This window comes from Astatotilapia calliptera, chromosome 15 (genome assembly GCF_964374335.1).
Source record: "Astatotilapia calliptera chromosome 15, fAstCal68.1, whole genome shotgun sequence".
In the NCBI taxonomy this organism is placed as follows: domain Eukaryota; kingdom Metazoa; phylum Chordata; class Actinopteri; order Cichliformes; family Cichlidae; genus Astatotilapia; species Astatotilapia calliptera.
Window position 1 is genome coordinate 21,338,758 of NC_137436.1, and position 15,688 is coordinate 21,354,445.

The 15,688-nt window shown below is 38.2% G+C and overlaps 1 protein-coding gene and 1 long non-coding RNA gene across 3 annotated transcripts in view; one reads left to right on the forward strand and one right to left on the reverse strand.

Moving 5' to 3' along the window:
• LOC145420556 (uncharacterized) overlaps window positions 1-15,688 on the reverse strand; it is a 91,410-nt gene that overhangs the window by 35,645 nt on the left and 40,077 nt on the right. The gene's annotated exons all lie outside the window — the stretch shown is intronic.
• On the forward strand, window positions 1,739-15,584 carry vgll2a (vestigial-like family member 2a). 2 transcript variants are annotated; one of them, XM_026143386.2, is made up of 4 exons: window positions 1,739-1,999; window positions 3,640-3,877; window positions 6,720-7,217; window positions 9,229-15,584. In XM_026143386.2, exons 1-4 carry the CDS (start codon window positions 1,922-1,924, stop codon window positions 9,270-9,272), a joined length of 858 nt encoding a protein of 285 aa, XP_025999171.1. In that variant the 5' UTR covers window positions 1,739-1,921; the 3' UTR covers window positions 9,273-15,584. The 2 variants fall into 2 exon arrangements, with proteins under 2 accessions (XP_025999171.1, XP_025999170.1); XM_026143385.2 differs by having other exon boundaries at window positions 1,740-1,999; window positions 9,455-15,584.

Below are 15,688 nucleotides of genomic sequence, written 5' to 3' on the forward strand. Positions count from 1 at the left end.
CAAACACACACAAATACACACTGCAAAATTCACCAAGGAAGTTCACACATATACGTAAGAGTGCGATACGAAAGCATCCAGACTAAATTAAATCAAAACATCAGAAATGTAATCATCACAAACACAAGGAAGCAGATGCAGTAATGTTCAGAGATAACATCTGCTGACTGAAATATTATCTGAAGTATAATATGTAATATGAAGTATTATCCTCCAGGTCTCTTAAAATGATCTTAAATTATTTTAGTATGATTCAGCTTCAAACCTTTTGCAAGCGTCCTTTGAAATTCTGTAGAACACAATAAGAAAAAATAAAAAATTTAAAGCACAATATACCATATAGTATATTAAAGAATATAATCACGTGAATCACCTGATATAAATAAAAATGAGAAAAAACAAAAGGAAAGCTAAAAGTGAGCTGTTGTCTATTAGCATAATACATTGTTTTTATTACACTGTAATAAGTTTATTCTTGTGCTGTTGTTTTATAATTGTCAGTAATATTGTTAGCAGGGCTTGAAACAAATATAACTGCTGTATATTATTGTGTTATATTGTAGCTTTAAAAAAAGACTCTTGCAGTGTAATTATATTACTAATTTTGTCCTGACATTGGCTTTGTAGATGTTAAATACACCAGATTAAATTAAAACCTGGTGAAGCTGCGTGTTACAGTAAGTCTATGAATTATGACTTTTTCTATTTTCTTTCATGTAGATCACACACAAGTCTACATATTTATACACACTCACACTGACATACCACCATACCGGGAACAAACTATCTGACCTTTGACCTCCAGAATTTGGGCAGCCGTTGAGGGATTGGGGAAGTTCATAGCTTTACATTCCACTCATTGGTTGGTTTCATTTGTTTACTCATTCAATTAGCAGGAAGCAGCAGTTGTTACATTCTCAACTGTGACTTCAACCACGAGGAAAACTTCAGCTGGGAGCAATGACAGCAGCTCTGCACCATCATACTCACCATAAAGTCTTACTGATGGAAGTTAACATAACCGACTTGTCAGCATAGTCTTTGTTTAACCCAGTATCACTGGGTATTACACAAATTTTTAATTTTGGGAAATATCATTTTCAAAAATCATGGTACTTATTATCCAACGCACAAAAGCAGAAACCTAATTTCCCATGTTTAAGAGAAAAAACTAAATAAAACCAAAACTTACAACTTGATATGGTGTTGATTATTGATTAGCATATTATTATTGTTAATAATGAAAATAAGAATAAAGACAAGTTACCAGGTAACCTGGTGCCACATAGGTTCCCCACAGACCCACCCCCAGTGTCTGGGTAAAAATACACCGCTCAAACACAGCATTAAAAGCCACATGTCTCCGTAAAGTGTCAGCCCATCGGGACACGGGACCTCTGAGGTCATCCTGTGGTGTATGGCAGAGTTACAGCAGGTCCTTTGGATCCTGCGTTTTAAAGTCTCACTTGGAAATTGGAAATAATGAAGGAAGGAGTTTTGTAAAAAATTTCCACGACTATGATTACAGAGTTTTCATAGAGCACAGTATAATAGTATAATTATCAAAAGTATAAGTGAAGATTTTTTCATTTTTTCCAGCAGACGCCTGAGCTCCACGCTTCAGCGGTGTCCTTTGGTTTTCGGTAATTAGAAGCCCATTAAGGCGGAGGCGGAGCTCTGTGCTCGGATTGGTAGGAAGGAGGTGTCAGAATGGGTGTGTGGCGGGAGGAGGAGGAGGAGGGTTGGAAGCTGTAGGGGTTCCCTTCAGTGTGAGTCCAGTGCGTAAAGAGCGCAGAGCGGCTCAGCGGAGAGAGTCTGAGAGTGTGCCGCTTTCCACCACTTCCTGGATTACTGTTTCAGCTCCGTCCGACCATACACGCTCTATCAATGAAGCTTGGTTCTTATCCGTGATTTCTTCGCCATGAGCTGCCTGGATGTGATGTACCAAGTGTTTGGTCCTCAGCCTTATTTCAGCTCCTACAGCCCCTATCACCACCAGGTACGGAACACACAGACATAAAGTGTTTTATAAGACTTATGTCTTCACTTTAGGCTGCAAGCCACATGCAGAAACTTTATTTAAAGTCAATAAAACTTTATTACGCATAAATCCAAAAGATAAAGGCCATTAAAGCGCACAACCTAAACTTACAGCCCTTAAAAGCACTCTTTAAAAACAGCGCGCATTTAAAAATGTGTTAAACAGACAGTTAATCACCGCTTAGGATCTTATAAAAATGACTGTATCACTGCGCTACCTGCTGCAAGGCTCAAACTCGCTACACAAAACGTAAAGTGTAGAGAAGTTTCAAACTCAATTTTGCGTCAACAGTTTATGTTGTTTGCATTTATCTCACTGTTAAGTTACCTCATAGGTTATATATGTGGTATAGAGTCAATTGCAGTATTAGATAAACATTCTAATTTAACGTGGTCAAAAGTACAACTAAAATAAAATAATAATAAAAAAGATTTAATGAAGACTCATTTGCTTTACAATCTTTTATCTCTTTACTTGTTTTAAAATGTATTTATTTATTTATTTATTTATGTATTTATTTTCTTGCTTTAAAATATTTTTATGTGTGCTATTCAGACTGCAACAGACATTATTTGCTACTCGGGTTTTATCTTTAAGTGCAGTTGTTAAAGTAACATCAGTAAGTTTAAAGTAATATTGTCACTTTTTGAAAGTATATCTCAGATTGTTTTCAGCTTAAATGTCCTTCATTTACTAACAAAACTTTTCATATTATATTTGCTTCTGTCAGTGGGACCTCTGAAGCCTGCAAGGGTCATAAGTTAGAGAGTGACTAGTTTTAAACAGGCTTTTCTAGACCTGTTAAAGAGCTTCTTTTTTTACTCTCAGTCAACATCTACACATATTTCGCATAGTGCTACAACTCACTTTGTCTGGTCTAAACAGCCTGAGGATGAGCCTGTTCCAGCTACACCACATGATTATAGTCTAGATTTTCAGTGCTTGCTAGACAGCAAATTCTAATCCTTTATTTTGTTTAGTCATTTAAACTGAATTTGTCATATAACACAGTAATTATATATTCAATTCAATTCAATTGTATTTATATAGCACCAAATCACAACAAAAGTCGCCTCAAGGCGCTTCATAGATACAGAGAAAAACCCAACAATCATATGATGCCCTGATGTTACTTAAGTCGTTTACATATTGTTTTAACACTATTATTGATGTATTTTTATTTATTTATTTGTAATTATCAGTTACTATGCACACATTTAATACATTATTATATTTTAAAACGACCATTTACTTCACATGTTGATAATATCAGCATGTTCCAGTTTATTCATTCATACCTGGAAGTATTAGCTGGTTTTTTGTTTTTTTTTAAATGACCAAAAACTGCAAAAAACGTTATTTTTTAAATTTCAAAATTAATGCCAAATTTGTAAGTTATTATAAAGTTTAAGACAATGCAGTCTCAGACAAGCAGATGCTAACTGGGTTCCTTTATCTTCCTCTAAAACCTGCTGTGTCCTTATAGAAATATATTTTTGATGTCAAATGTCATGTCAATACAAAAAATTATATATGCATCAGAAGCATGAGTATATTGTTTTATTACAATCATATAAATATATCTGTGTCCTTTTTAGAAGTTGGCTTTGTATTCCAAAATGCAAGACCACCAGGACAGCGGCAGCCGGCTTGGCCCCCCGGCGATCAAAGAGGAGGACAAGGAGCTGCCGCCCGGTGCCGAGTACCTGAGTTCCCGCTGTGTCCTCTTCACTTACTTCCAGGGCGATATCAGTGCGGTGGTGGATGAACACTTCAGCCGAGCTCTCAGCCAGACGAGTGCATACCCCGCGTCGAGCAGCCACAAGGCCGTAAGAGGTGTGTAGTATTTCTTTTTGTATATATGTATGTATACATACACACACATATGTGTGTATTAGTGGATTATTTTGTCAGTATTTTGAGAATTGTAGGCAACATTTCTCAACATTTCACATTTCTACTCATGAAATGCCTTAATATTCTCAGGTTGTGTGGTGTGTGATCTTTTTTCTGATGTTGACATTGGCGGACTCAGCGTTGTGGCCCTTTTCCACTGGTGATACTTAAATATTCCTGCATATTTGCCACTTATTTCTTTTAGTGGAGTTTTATGCTGCTTTTCATTGTCTTTAAATATTAAAGTGATTGAGTAGAATCAATTATGCCCCAGGCATCTATTTACATGCACTGGTGTGATATTTTTAAATGTGTAATGCCAACTTTTTATAGTGTTTTTTTTTTTTAGGAATTGTCCATGTGTATAGAAAGGATAATGGAAAGTTGTGTGTCACGTATGTCCCCAAACGTGTGTATGTCTTTAAAATAGTAGGATTGATTTTAATGCCACCTTTTGATGTGAACCATCACTAACAATGATGAAAGCTGCTATTTAACTTTAGTGGTAGAAAATTACAAGTGAAATAACTGATTGTATCTATTAAATATAGGAAACATACATATGATAAATACAAATAGTACGATAAGTAGGTATTCAATAAGTAGGCGTAATTCAGCCTGTTCTTGTGAATAAAAAGAAGAATTTAGTCTATAAAGAAACGCCTCTGAAACAGCTTTCAGATTATTTAGAGGGAGAGACGTGTTTCATATGCACCACAAGTGTGATAATGGTCCATTGTGCAAATATCTTAAAATGAAAACAGAAGTTTTACTGACTATTACAGTAAAATCACATAAATAGAATCATTTTTTATTAAAAAAAAACCCCATCATGCTCAACATAATTATATGTTGTGTCCTTCTAAGGGGGGAAAAAGTTTTTAATTGAGCCTTGACTTTGCATTTTCCGAGGAAAATTCAGTGGAATAATCCTGCTTCAACACTACCGTGACTTCATCAGAGTCAGAGGCCCAATTACAATCTGGCAGCTACACCCCCCTCCCTGCATGCTTTCAGTCCCTTTGCGCCTTTGCGTGGACGGTCCCCTACATTAAGTGCTATTCCAAACCAATTAGCCTTGAGTGGAAGTGGGTTATAAACCCACCAAAGCCAAAGCTGCACCAGTGCAGGCTTACTAACCACACTCTGTGAAGGAAATGAAATTGAAACGGAGCAGTTGTATTTTCCAATAAGTAATGGACCCGATCTTAATACATCCAGACACTCCAGATGCTGATTGCAAGTTCCTGTTTTGAGCTGAGAAAGGCGAGAACATCCCAGAGGTTGCCGCTACGATTCTACCATATCCATTAATTAAGCGATCCTTCAGCAGCCACAAGTGTGACTCTTCGTGGAGTTACACTTGTGACGGAGCGGGAGTGTGAAGGGGCCGGATTGGAATTGGACCAGAGAGCACAAAAACACAAAGCAAACTGATGATCAACCCACGCCTGATCTAATTGGTTTAGGATAGAATTCTCAGGAAGTAATAAATCCAAGGCGGGGGGGGGGTTGCCATAATTGGTGCCCAAGTGCAACGTCCCCAACAAAATAAGAGAAAGGAGACAATGCAGATAAAAATACTAAAATAATTCAGTGAATTTTAGTCCCAAAGGAAATATGAGAATGAAATAACTCAACTACACCTGAGCACTCATGTCTGAATTTGTATTTTTTATTGTGTAAACTATGGCAACGAAAAAGAGATGATAACAAAAACATATGACAATATGTTAAGAAATCCACATTGTGTTGCTGCCAGTTATCTGATTTGGAGTGATTTAAATATATGCAACAACAGGAATACCTTTACAGGGTCAGATTAAAGATGGTGAGAGCTACATATTTATCCAAAGATATAAATTCAGTGCACAATTAAAAGTATTTGCCAGGAATTTTCTCATTTATTTTTTTGTATATCGCTTTTAATGACATTACATCTATCACAGGTTTCGCTGAAGTGAAATCCTTTTTAGGGTCACGTTAACCGGTGATTCTTTCCATCAGCTAAAGAATTAAAAGAAACTGAATTGGTATCCCCATTAATATTCAGTTTTAGCTGTGTAAACATAAAGGGATGATAAAAGCCAACATAAAAGGATTCATTCCTTTATTATTTTTGAAATCTATGCTGAATTGAGTTGCTTTTCCTTTCTTCCCGTTTAGCAAACACTTTTTAAATCCAGCACCTTTATGTAAGTTTTATTAGCAAAAAAATGACCGATTGTGAGTGAGGAAGGAATTTAAATTGTCGTACCATTTTGTAACAAAACTTACTATCCTCAAGCCTCACAATTATTATTATTATTATTACTCAGCAGCGCTTGCTTTAAAATTGCATCGACTATTTTGCAGTCATTGATTATCTTGTACATAAAATATCAGAAAAATGTGAGAAATGACCATCACAAATACCACATTGCCAAGGACACAGCTTCAAATTACATTTTTAAACTGTCTAAAAAAACTAACTGATTCCACTTGCAGTGATATTAAAGAAAGAAAAGCAGCAAAATTCACATTAAAGGAGCTGAAAAGACTGTATTTTATGCTTTTTTGCCTTAAAAAGATGATCAATAAGTTGCGATAAATTCAATACGCATACCATAAATTATGACGCTAAAAAAATGATCCTTGTTTCAAAACAACAGTCAAGAATGAACCTTCAACCACAATGTGTTAACATTATTCAAGCTACATACGTTTTAAAAGTCTAAATAAGTAGGTGTGTCATACTTATGAAATGAGTTTCCTTCATTAATGTGCATTTCTATCTTCACAGATGGATCCTTTCCTATGAGCCAGAGAAGTTTCCCTCCGTCTTTCTGGAACAGTTCCTACCAGCCGTCAGTCTCCTCCACACTGGGCAGCGCTCTGTCGGCTCCCCACACAGAGCTCTCCTTTCCAGGTGACCCTTACTCCTCTGCCTCCCTGCACAGCCACCTCCACCAGCCCAGCCCCGATGCCTGGCACCCATCCCACCACCACCACCATCACCACCATCACCCTTACTCACTAGGAGGTGCTATAAGCACCCAGAGCTCAGCTTACCCACGTCCAGGTGTTCACGAGATGTACGGCACAGCGTTCGACCCACGCTACGGCTCGCTGCTGGTGCCGTCAGTGAGGTCGCACCACCGCCTGACGTCCGGCAGCTCGGTACCGGGGCCCAGTGGCTCTCCCTGTGACCTCGGGGGTAAAGGGGAATCGGGGACGGGGTCGACCTGGAGCGGTGCCTTCACGGGGGCAGGAACAGAGATTGGACTGAACATGGACACAGGTACTGCCAATTTTGAAGTCGATTTATTTTAGGATCTGCATAGAAAACTGCATCTTCTGTCCTTCAGGTAACAGAAAACTCAACTCAAGTGGGCACTTGAGCTAAAATAGACAGAAAAAAGAAGAAACAGCTGGATGATGAACAGGAGGATCTCTCCTCATCAGAATTGCAACAACTGTCATATGCACTAAACAAATAGAACTAACAAAAGGCTGAACTGCAGCACACACATTCTGCACAGTTATGACAAAATGACTTTTACACCAGCTTTTTAGTCAGCAGCCTATTTTTAGTAAAACAGTGATAAAACAATGATGAGCTTTGTGCTTGGGGAAGAGAGGCCCAGCAATTCAACAACCAAGTTTAATCAAAAATCTAAAATATTTTTGTTTGAGTAGAACCGCTTTCTTTGTAAAATAGTTCCGAACCAAGCACTGGAAGGTAAATTTTGCAATAAAAAAACCCTCAATTTAATTTTTGGATATCTTCTTGTCATCGCATAAGTTAAAAATAATCTTTTAACATGCAAAATTTAAGATTTTTAGATAACTAAAGTTATTTGAATCCTATTTAAGGCCTCAGCTTTCAGATTAAGATGTATTATGCTTTCTCTATTAATGCTCTCTAAGCTTTTGTTATGAAACAATGCAAACTTCATGAATGGTTAGAGAAGAAAAACGAATTAATGGCAGAATCCTGCAGTGGATAAGGTTTAGTCTGCTTGCTTTGCCTCAGGGGTCGATGGCCAGTATTTTGGTGAGTTGTGATGAGGCCCTCAAATTGCATGTCGGCTGGTCATTGTTTACTTAAAATGTTAGCTTAAATAAAGAGAGACCTGTTATGTTTTTCTTTATTGACTGTCATACATATTTTTGTCAGTATATGAGCCAAAAGCTCAGGTTTAATACTGCTAAACACTTGATTTTTGAAAGTTCTTCCTAGTTTTAGGAATGAGTGTGGATATCCAAAAGAAATCCTAAAAGAAAGTTGGCTTAATCTGCTTGTGTAAATCATCCAAAACTACTCTAGTACTGAGTAATAATAGGACTGAGAACTCCTCGGATATCAAAGATCTCAGAAAGAGCACGACCTTTAATTGGAAATTGAGATAAAAATGTTTTCCCACACTAAGAGATTCAAAGCAAACACAGAAGAATAATTGTTTTATATTGATTTGTTGTTGTGAGGTTAGAACAGAACAGTCTTAATACAAATTGCAGATTGGATTGATTTAAATGCTGCGTCGCATTCTTCTCATTGGATTCGTTCACATTGTTAATTAGTATTGGTGAAAGACACCGAGAACAGACGTATCTGTGAAGTGTCAGTTACTGGATTTTTTTCTTTTAAATACTGTTTGAGAAGAATGAAAGGCTCGGGAAAACTGTGTAATGAGATGCAAGGTTAACTTGTTATGGGACTGAAGTAATTGAAACAAAATCAATCAATTGAGCTTAAGATGTGAGCTTACACTTTGACTTCGAGTCGATGAAAACCACCCGTGAAAACCAGTAAGTGACATTCATATTGACACTGATATCAGTCTTTTAAATGGATTTTCTGCTGTCTATATTGACATGCTAAACCTTTGCTGCTTGTTTGTGCAGATGTTGAACTTGGTTTGTCAAAAAGCGCACTCATTTAGAAAACTAATTAATAAATGAGGCTGCTCTAGCATTCATTATAACCTTCTCTTTCTGTGTATCTCTCAATATCTAATTGGGGGGAAACAGCTTTAGTAACATACTGTGAAAAGCAGAATGAAATAACGTTCTGTTTCCCTGCCTGAGATCAACTTACACAAGTGGTTTAAACCAACAAACTGGCTGTCAATCAGCACCTTAACACCAGCTGTCAACTTTCTTTTCTGTTGCTGTCGCGCTTTCATCCCCCTCTGCCTCGGGCAGTTCCTTCTGCTTTTATCAACAGGGCATTTGCGCCTCGTTTTCTAATCTACCTTCTTTTCCTTCTCTGTCTTTTCTTTTCCTGCTTTTCTCTCCTTTTCTCTCAGGTCTGCCAGCACAGGATAAGAGCAAGGATTTGTACTGGTTTTAGAGACCACTGAGACCCCCCTCCCCCCTCTTCTTGTCTACTACTTTGGCTGTAGCCGCTTTCCTGCACTCCTGCTCTACTCTACTGCTGTTGTGGGATGACTGACAGATAAATTGACAGATAGACAAAAACAGTGAGGCAGCAGTTTCTTTTTCCTGCTGTAACGGCTTCTGGTTTACTTGCAGCTCTGTGTTACGGCGGACTGTGCAGCAGCAGTGCAGCCCTGCTGAGCTGAAGGGCAACAGTGTGGATACACAGCGAACATGGAAACAAAAGTGGACTCGCAGAGGGGAGAGAGAGAAAATATGATCTTGATGGATATGGACAAAGACAAGACTCTTTGTGCTTCTGTAACAGGCAGGGACAACATTCCTAAAGTGGAAAAAGTCTTTGGACAGACGGACAGAGACACATGTGCTGTCGGACTCCAAAGACTAGCGCCTGAAAGGACTTGGCAGGACTTGCCTCACTGGGGCAACTGGGCTCAGACACTAGGAGTGTGTTATGGCTGGAGGAAAGGCCACGCTGGTGTCACGGAGGCAGCACAGCAAGATTTTGGCTGAGAGCGAAGGGAGGAGGACAAACTTTTTGGGTATACATGGAGTAATGTTTCATCCGGCACAGCACAGTACACATTAAATGTAACCTGAATGAATGAATTTAAACTGATATCAAAAGATATTTAAGCCATGATTACAGCTTCAAACCTTAGAAATTTAAAGAGGCATATTTTTCCTGGCTTGTAACGCTAAATATCCATCTTAACTGTTTTGATGTGAGATGCCCAGTTTTTTATACATCAGCTGCCTTCTCCTAAAATTGCACTAAGTGACAATGTGGTGGTTAAAGTGGCAGACATAGCAGCAGTACGTCATTCCAGAAAAAATGAGCACACCATATTTTTTTTAAATCCACCATCTAGAACTATTTCCTCTCTACCAAATTCAGGCCCTGTCTTTCAATGTGCCACATGGAAACTATGTTCAGCAGGTGTAGCTTGGCACGAAAAAAGCAAAACAAAACAGGCTTCTGGGTCATGATTTGTAGAAGGAGACACAATTGCAGTTTTTTTTAAAAAAATATCCACATTATTGGTGCTTTGAACACCACAAGATGAATGCTGTGTAGTTCCACTGAATTCAAGAGAAAGGCAGCTAGTATCTCCAAAACTGGGAAAATATGGGAAAATGTGTGAGGTTCCTTTAAGTGTGCTCATACATTTTAAAGATGAAGCAAACTGTTGTCTCATATGGCACTGTGCAAAGTTAGGGCTCAGTAACACAGACCTGAAGATCAATCAGTAATCCCCGCAACCTCTAGTCGTGAGGGACAAATGTGGATTCGTTGAGCCATTGGTGAATGGTTGCTTGTGGTTGGTGGCCACCACCAGGTAAATCGTTGCCCGGAGATGCTGACTCATCTGCAAAGACTTGCCATTCACTCGCCAGGATGTTGTGAAACTTAATAGTGTGAAGCTGGAACTGCCTTCAAAGTAAAAGTGACTTACTGCTGAAACCAACTCAGTTTAAAGTGCACAGTTTTTACTTTAAGGGCCAAAGGTCTCCATTTCAAATTTGCATCGCAGTTTTGACAGTTTCACTTTGCTTTTTGAGTAGTTGGCGAATGTTAACAGACAATTCAGCATGACTGAGGAGCTCTGCTTTTGACTGAAGCAATCGCAAGGAAGTTTTTAGTGCTGCACTGTATATCTCCATGTAACCATTTTGACATTACCAACCTCAAAAAAACAGCTTTCAGTCAAAATGCACACTTCAGCATAGCTAACCCGATGTCACCGCTTGGCGTCTAGGCCTGTGTCACTGAGGATTTAATATATATGACAATACCACAACAAAGATGTTGGAAAACAAATCAATATCTTTACAAAATGTTTTGTTTTTCTTTACATTTTTGATGGTTAATAACTGCAGATGGCTATGATTAACAGGATAGGAATGCAGACTTTGTTGCCTTTGAGTGTAGCAGATACACAGGCTGTTAGCTCAGTAAGCATAGATTTGATGATTCCAAAACATCTCAAGTGCATTTGGTTTAAAATTTAAAATGTTTTCATCAAGGTTACTGCAGGAGCATTACATGTTGCATTACGTGCTGAAATTATTACACCAATTATACTGCACCGTTTTGCTGCCTTTCTGTTTTATTTGTGTTTATACTGAAAATCTCAAGGTTCAGGAACTTGTGATGTTTAAAAATCACAAGTTCCTGTTTTCTTGGCATATTGAGCACATTGTTGGCCCTGACAGAAAAACCTCTTCCACCAACATGTGATGTAAAGGTCTCTAAACATTTTATTTGTAGTCCAAATTGAATCACACTTTAGGATAAATATCACACTTTTCAAACTTCACCAAATCAGTGCTTGCTTGAAAACGCTGCCAACTGCTTCTTCTTGGTCATAACCCAAACAAAAATAACCCAAAATACACTATTAAAGAATCAGAATCAGAATCAGAATCAGAATACTTTATTGATCCCTGGGGGAAATTATTTTTTGTTACAGTGCTCCATTTTAAACCAACATTAAGACAAGACAGACAATACGCTAACTAAGAATAGTACAATATATACATATATATACATACATACATACATAAGTCACTTATAAATAAATATTTGGAAAAGAAACATGTGTAGCTGTAGCAGCAAACAGTGTGTTAAGTGGATGCGTTGTACAGGGAGATGGCCACAGGCAGGAATGATTTCCTGTGTCGTTCAGTGGTGCTTTTCGGTAATCTCAGTCTCTCACTGAACGAGCTCCTGTGACTGACCAACATGTCATGGAGTGGGTGGGAGGTGTTATCCAACATTGTCTTTATCTTGGACAGCATCCGCCTCTCCGACACCACCTTGAGGGAGTCCAGCTCCATCCCCACAACATTGCTGGCCTTACGGATCAGTTTATTAAGTCTGTTGGGGACCTGTTATTGCTTTCTTTACTATTTTTGGTCATTCACAATAACTCACACATTTTTTTCTTCATGTTTTGCATGGAAAATTGGAAATAGGAGCAGTATAGTGGAGCATGTGCAAACACAAATGCAAAGTTTGGCCATTATGAAACAGCTTGAAAGTCAATATTTGGTATGACCACCTTAATTTTGTTTAAGACAGTGCACATCATGGCAGGAGATTTAAATTGTTGAGCTAGTAGGTCTTTGGGAATCACCTTGTTGGTGCAAAAATATGATTTTATTCCTTTTAAACTGTTATCTTTGGTGTTTTTCATAGATTCAGCTATAGGAATGTGCTTATGCAGCAGCTTGCTACTAGCAAAGTGCCTACTGTAGATATACAATTTAAAACTGGTTCTTTGCTAGGTTGTTACTGTAGACACAACAGTGGTTAATGCTTTGAGTTAGGTGCCTTTTTATACTTGAACGATTTAAGGGTTCTCTGAAAATGGTCAGGTACAAGGACTGGACTAAAAATGAAAGAAAAGCAGGAAAATGGCCAAAGAAAACAGTGATTCATGCAAAGCTACTCTGGTAGAGTCCAAGAATGAAAGTTCTGAGCTGTAAATAAGCATGATAGGTTCCCTTTACACAACGATAACTCATGTCACAGAAAATATACTGTGACATGGCGATACATTTACAGGTTAACTGAGACATTTGGTGTTGGTTGAAAAACCACTTAAAGTGGATTAAAGCATGTTGCCATGGTATATATTTAATGTAAAACTACTTGATGGGTCGAACTGCATAACCAGAGCCTTTTACCTACCGCTGATAGACTAGGAGGGACATTTCTACGACAGCAGCAGATTGACCTCTAAACTTCACTGCAGAGCGGACTGTGCTTACCTCTTTGTTATGAGCGTTTTATGAAACTGTATGGCTGTGTCAGCAAAAGAAATGTGAACTTCACACGAATGGCTGCTGAGTGAGAGAGAAAGAGTGGAGAAGTCTTTCAGATGAATGAGGAGAACGTCGGCTATTTGAGGCCACTTGACTCTTTCTCTCCCTCCTCTCATGCAGCTGTCATCGACAACTGCTCTTCAACTCAGCGAACACACACATGGACGCACACTGTCCTACTGTGCAGTGTCCGAGCCAGGCCCAGGGACTCGATAAAGGGAGCATTTAGTGTGAGCAGAGTCCCGCCCTACTGGGACAACTGGTGCGATGTAAGTAGAGGGAGCAGAGGACGAACACACAACTGTCAAAAGTAATTTGTGAGCTTGGATGTATGTACAGGCGTGTGTCTATTTCTATACTTACAAGGGTCACAATATCCAGCCAGCCTAAAAACTGACAACAATTCAGGCATCATTTTGTCGTTTGCACTCTGCTAATTGTAAGATGTGGATTATTCATAGGATTATACTAAAGGTTCAGGATAAATGGCATTATTTTATCTGGGTTTAAGTGAATTTGCTTACAGAAATACTGTGTGTGAGGCTGCAGCCTGATATAGCTTCTGTGTCCTATGTCTTTGATTTTCATTGTCCAAATTACACACAAGACAATTTGCTTAAATGTAATGAACATGGCTTAGTAGTGAAGTCTGTTTCTGTCCTGCATGGTCCACGGGAAGTATCTGGTTACACTGGGAAGTGGATCAGAAAACTTGTTTTGAGCCTTCTCTTAAACAAACGCTAACAGAAACTTGGTGGTAGTCTCCTGAAAAGGTAAAGTTAGCAGTTGGTTAACAGCATAAATTTGTATAGTTAACCGAAATTAAAACTGACCAAAGAATCATAAACCATTTCAGTGTAACCCCATCAAATGGATTACACTGAAAATAAGCTAATAAAATAAGCTGAAAGTAAGTTTAAAAAAGATTTCACATGTTTTTCCTTATTTTCTGTTATATATACATACAGTTAAAATTGGGAATGTTCACATTCACCAAGGCTGTGGTTCAAATAATGAGGTCAGCATGTGAACAAGTAATCCATGTGAGCCAAAATCTCAGGCTTCAGTTTCAGGCAGTTTTTTTCTTCTCCTGGTATGAGATCAAAAAGACTGGATATCGCTAATGTGGCCATCTGCTGTTAAACCTTTATGTTTAAAAGAAGCAGCAAAGAGGAAAAACAATAGATAAATTGGCTTGTTTCAGACAGAGGATCATCTGAGAGAGGATTGTTTCAAACTACAAAGCTTTTCTAGTAAAGTGCTTATGTTTCTCAGTCAGTGGCTCATTCATTAGCTTCTTGACTTCCAGCTGAATTTCTTCCACAATTATAGATGTTCAGCAGGGAAAGTTTTACGGGACACTTGCCACCTTGAATTCACTGATTCCTCCATGCAATTTGAAACCACCCCGGCCTCCTCATTATGTACTCTTGGCATTGTTGACTTAGCACGGTTCTCAAATTTTTCAGAGATGCCCTCCTTGAAAAGCTAAGAAACACTCCCCCTGTCTTCTCTCTCCAGCTGTGCAAATTTTATTGATAATCTACAACCACAGGGGCACAACAAATAAAAAAAATCATGTTAATTTGACCGCCAACATACTAATAACATAAAGTAAATATTTATTAAGGCAGGAGAAAGTTTGTCCCTGTTGATATCAAGCTAGATCACAGCGTTTTCCATCTGTCCAGCCACATTTGCTACTGTAGGTCCCGTCTAAATTCACTAAACAAATTTCCCACGTGTGGGACTAATAAAGGTTATCTTATCTTATCTTATCTTATCTTATCTTATTGTTTTGGATTTTTGTTTTTTAATAAACACAAAAGAACTTTTCTTGAATGTGCCACGCTTTTTTTTAACCAGCTGTTTTTGGCTGTAATACTTCCTGGAGGAAGAATGCAGGTCTCAGACCTCTTGCAGCTTTACATCTTGTTTTGGCTGTGTTTTTATTAAAAACAGCAAAAAAAGGAGAAAAAAAAAAGCATTTGTCAGGCCAGTAATGCATTTAAAACAAGTCCTTACAAGAATAGCAATGTGTTATTTTGCATCGTGTGTATCTGTGTACGTCTGAAGTGACCACCTCTGCAGCCATTTATGTGAAACTGTGAAATACTACTCTGTCATTTTGTAAAATACCGTTTTCCGGGTACATTCTGTAAATCAACAGCCACAGCATGCAGCAGTGTTCTCTGTGAATATATTGATATATGACCTGAAGTATTGTTTCTGTCAATCTTGCTCCAGTGTAAAGTCTTTGTTTGTATTTGCTTTCTGCCTGTAACTATAAAGTGACAGCTCTGTCAGGTTCAAAGATGTATTGGCTCTCTCCTCAGTGACTGCTGCTCTCTTATTTTCTTCAAGCAGTGAAATGCCAAAAAGGTTTGAACAGAGTTTACTGCTGAATAAATAAAGCACTGTTCAACATTAAAAAGCTTGCTTGTTGTTAGCTGTCCACTCACATTATCTATTTACTGTTGAGACTACTTGTGAAGCTTCTGTCTGTCTATCTATCTATCTATCTATCTATCTATCTAT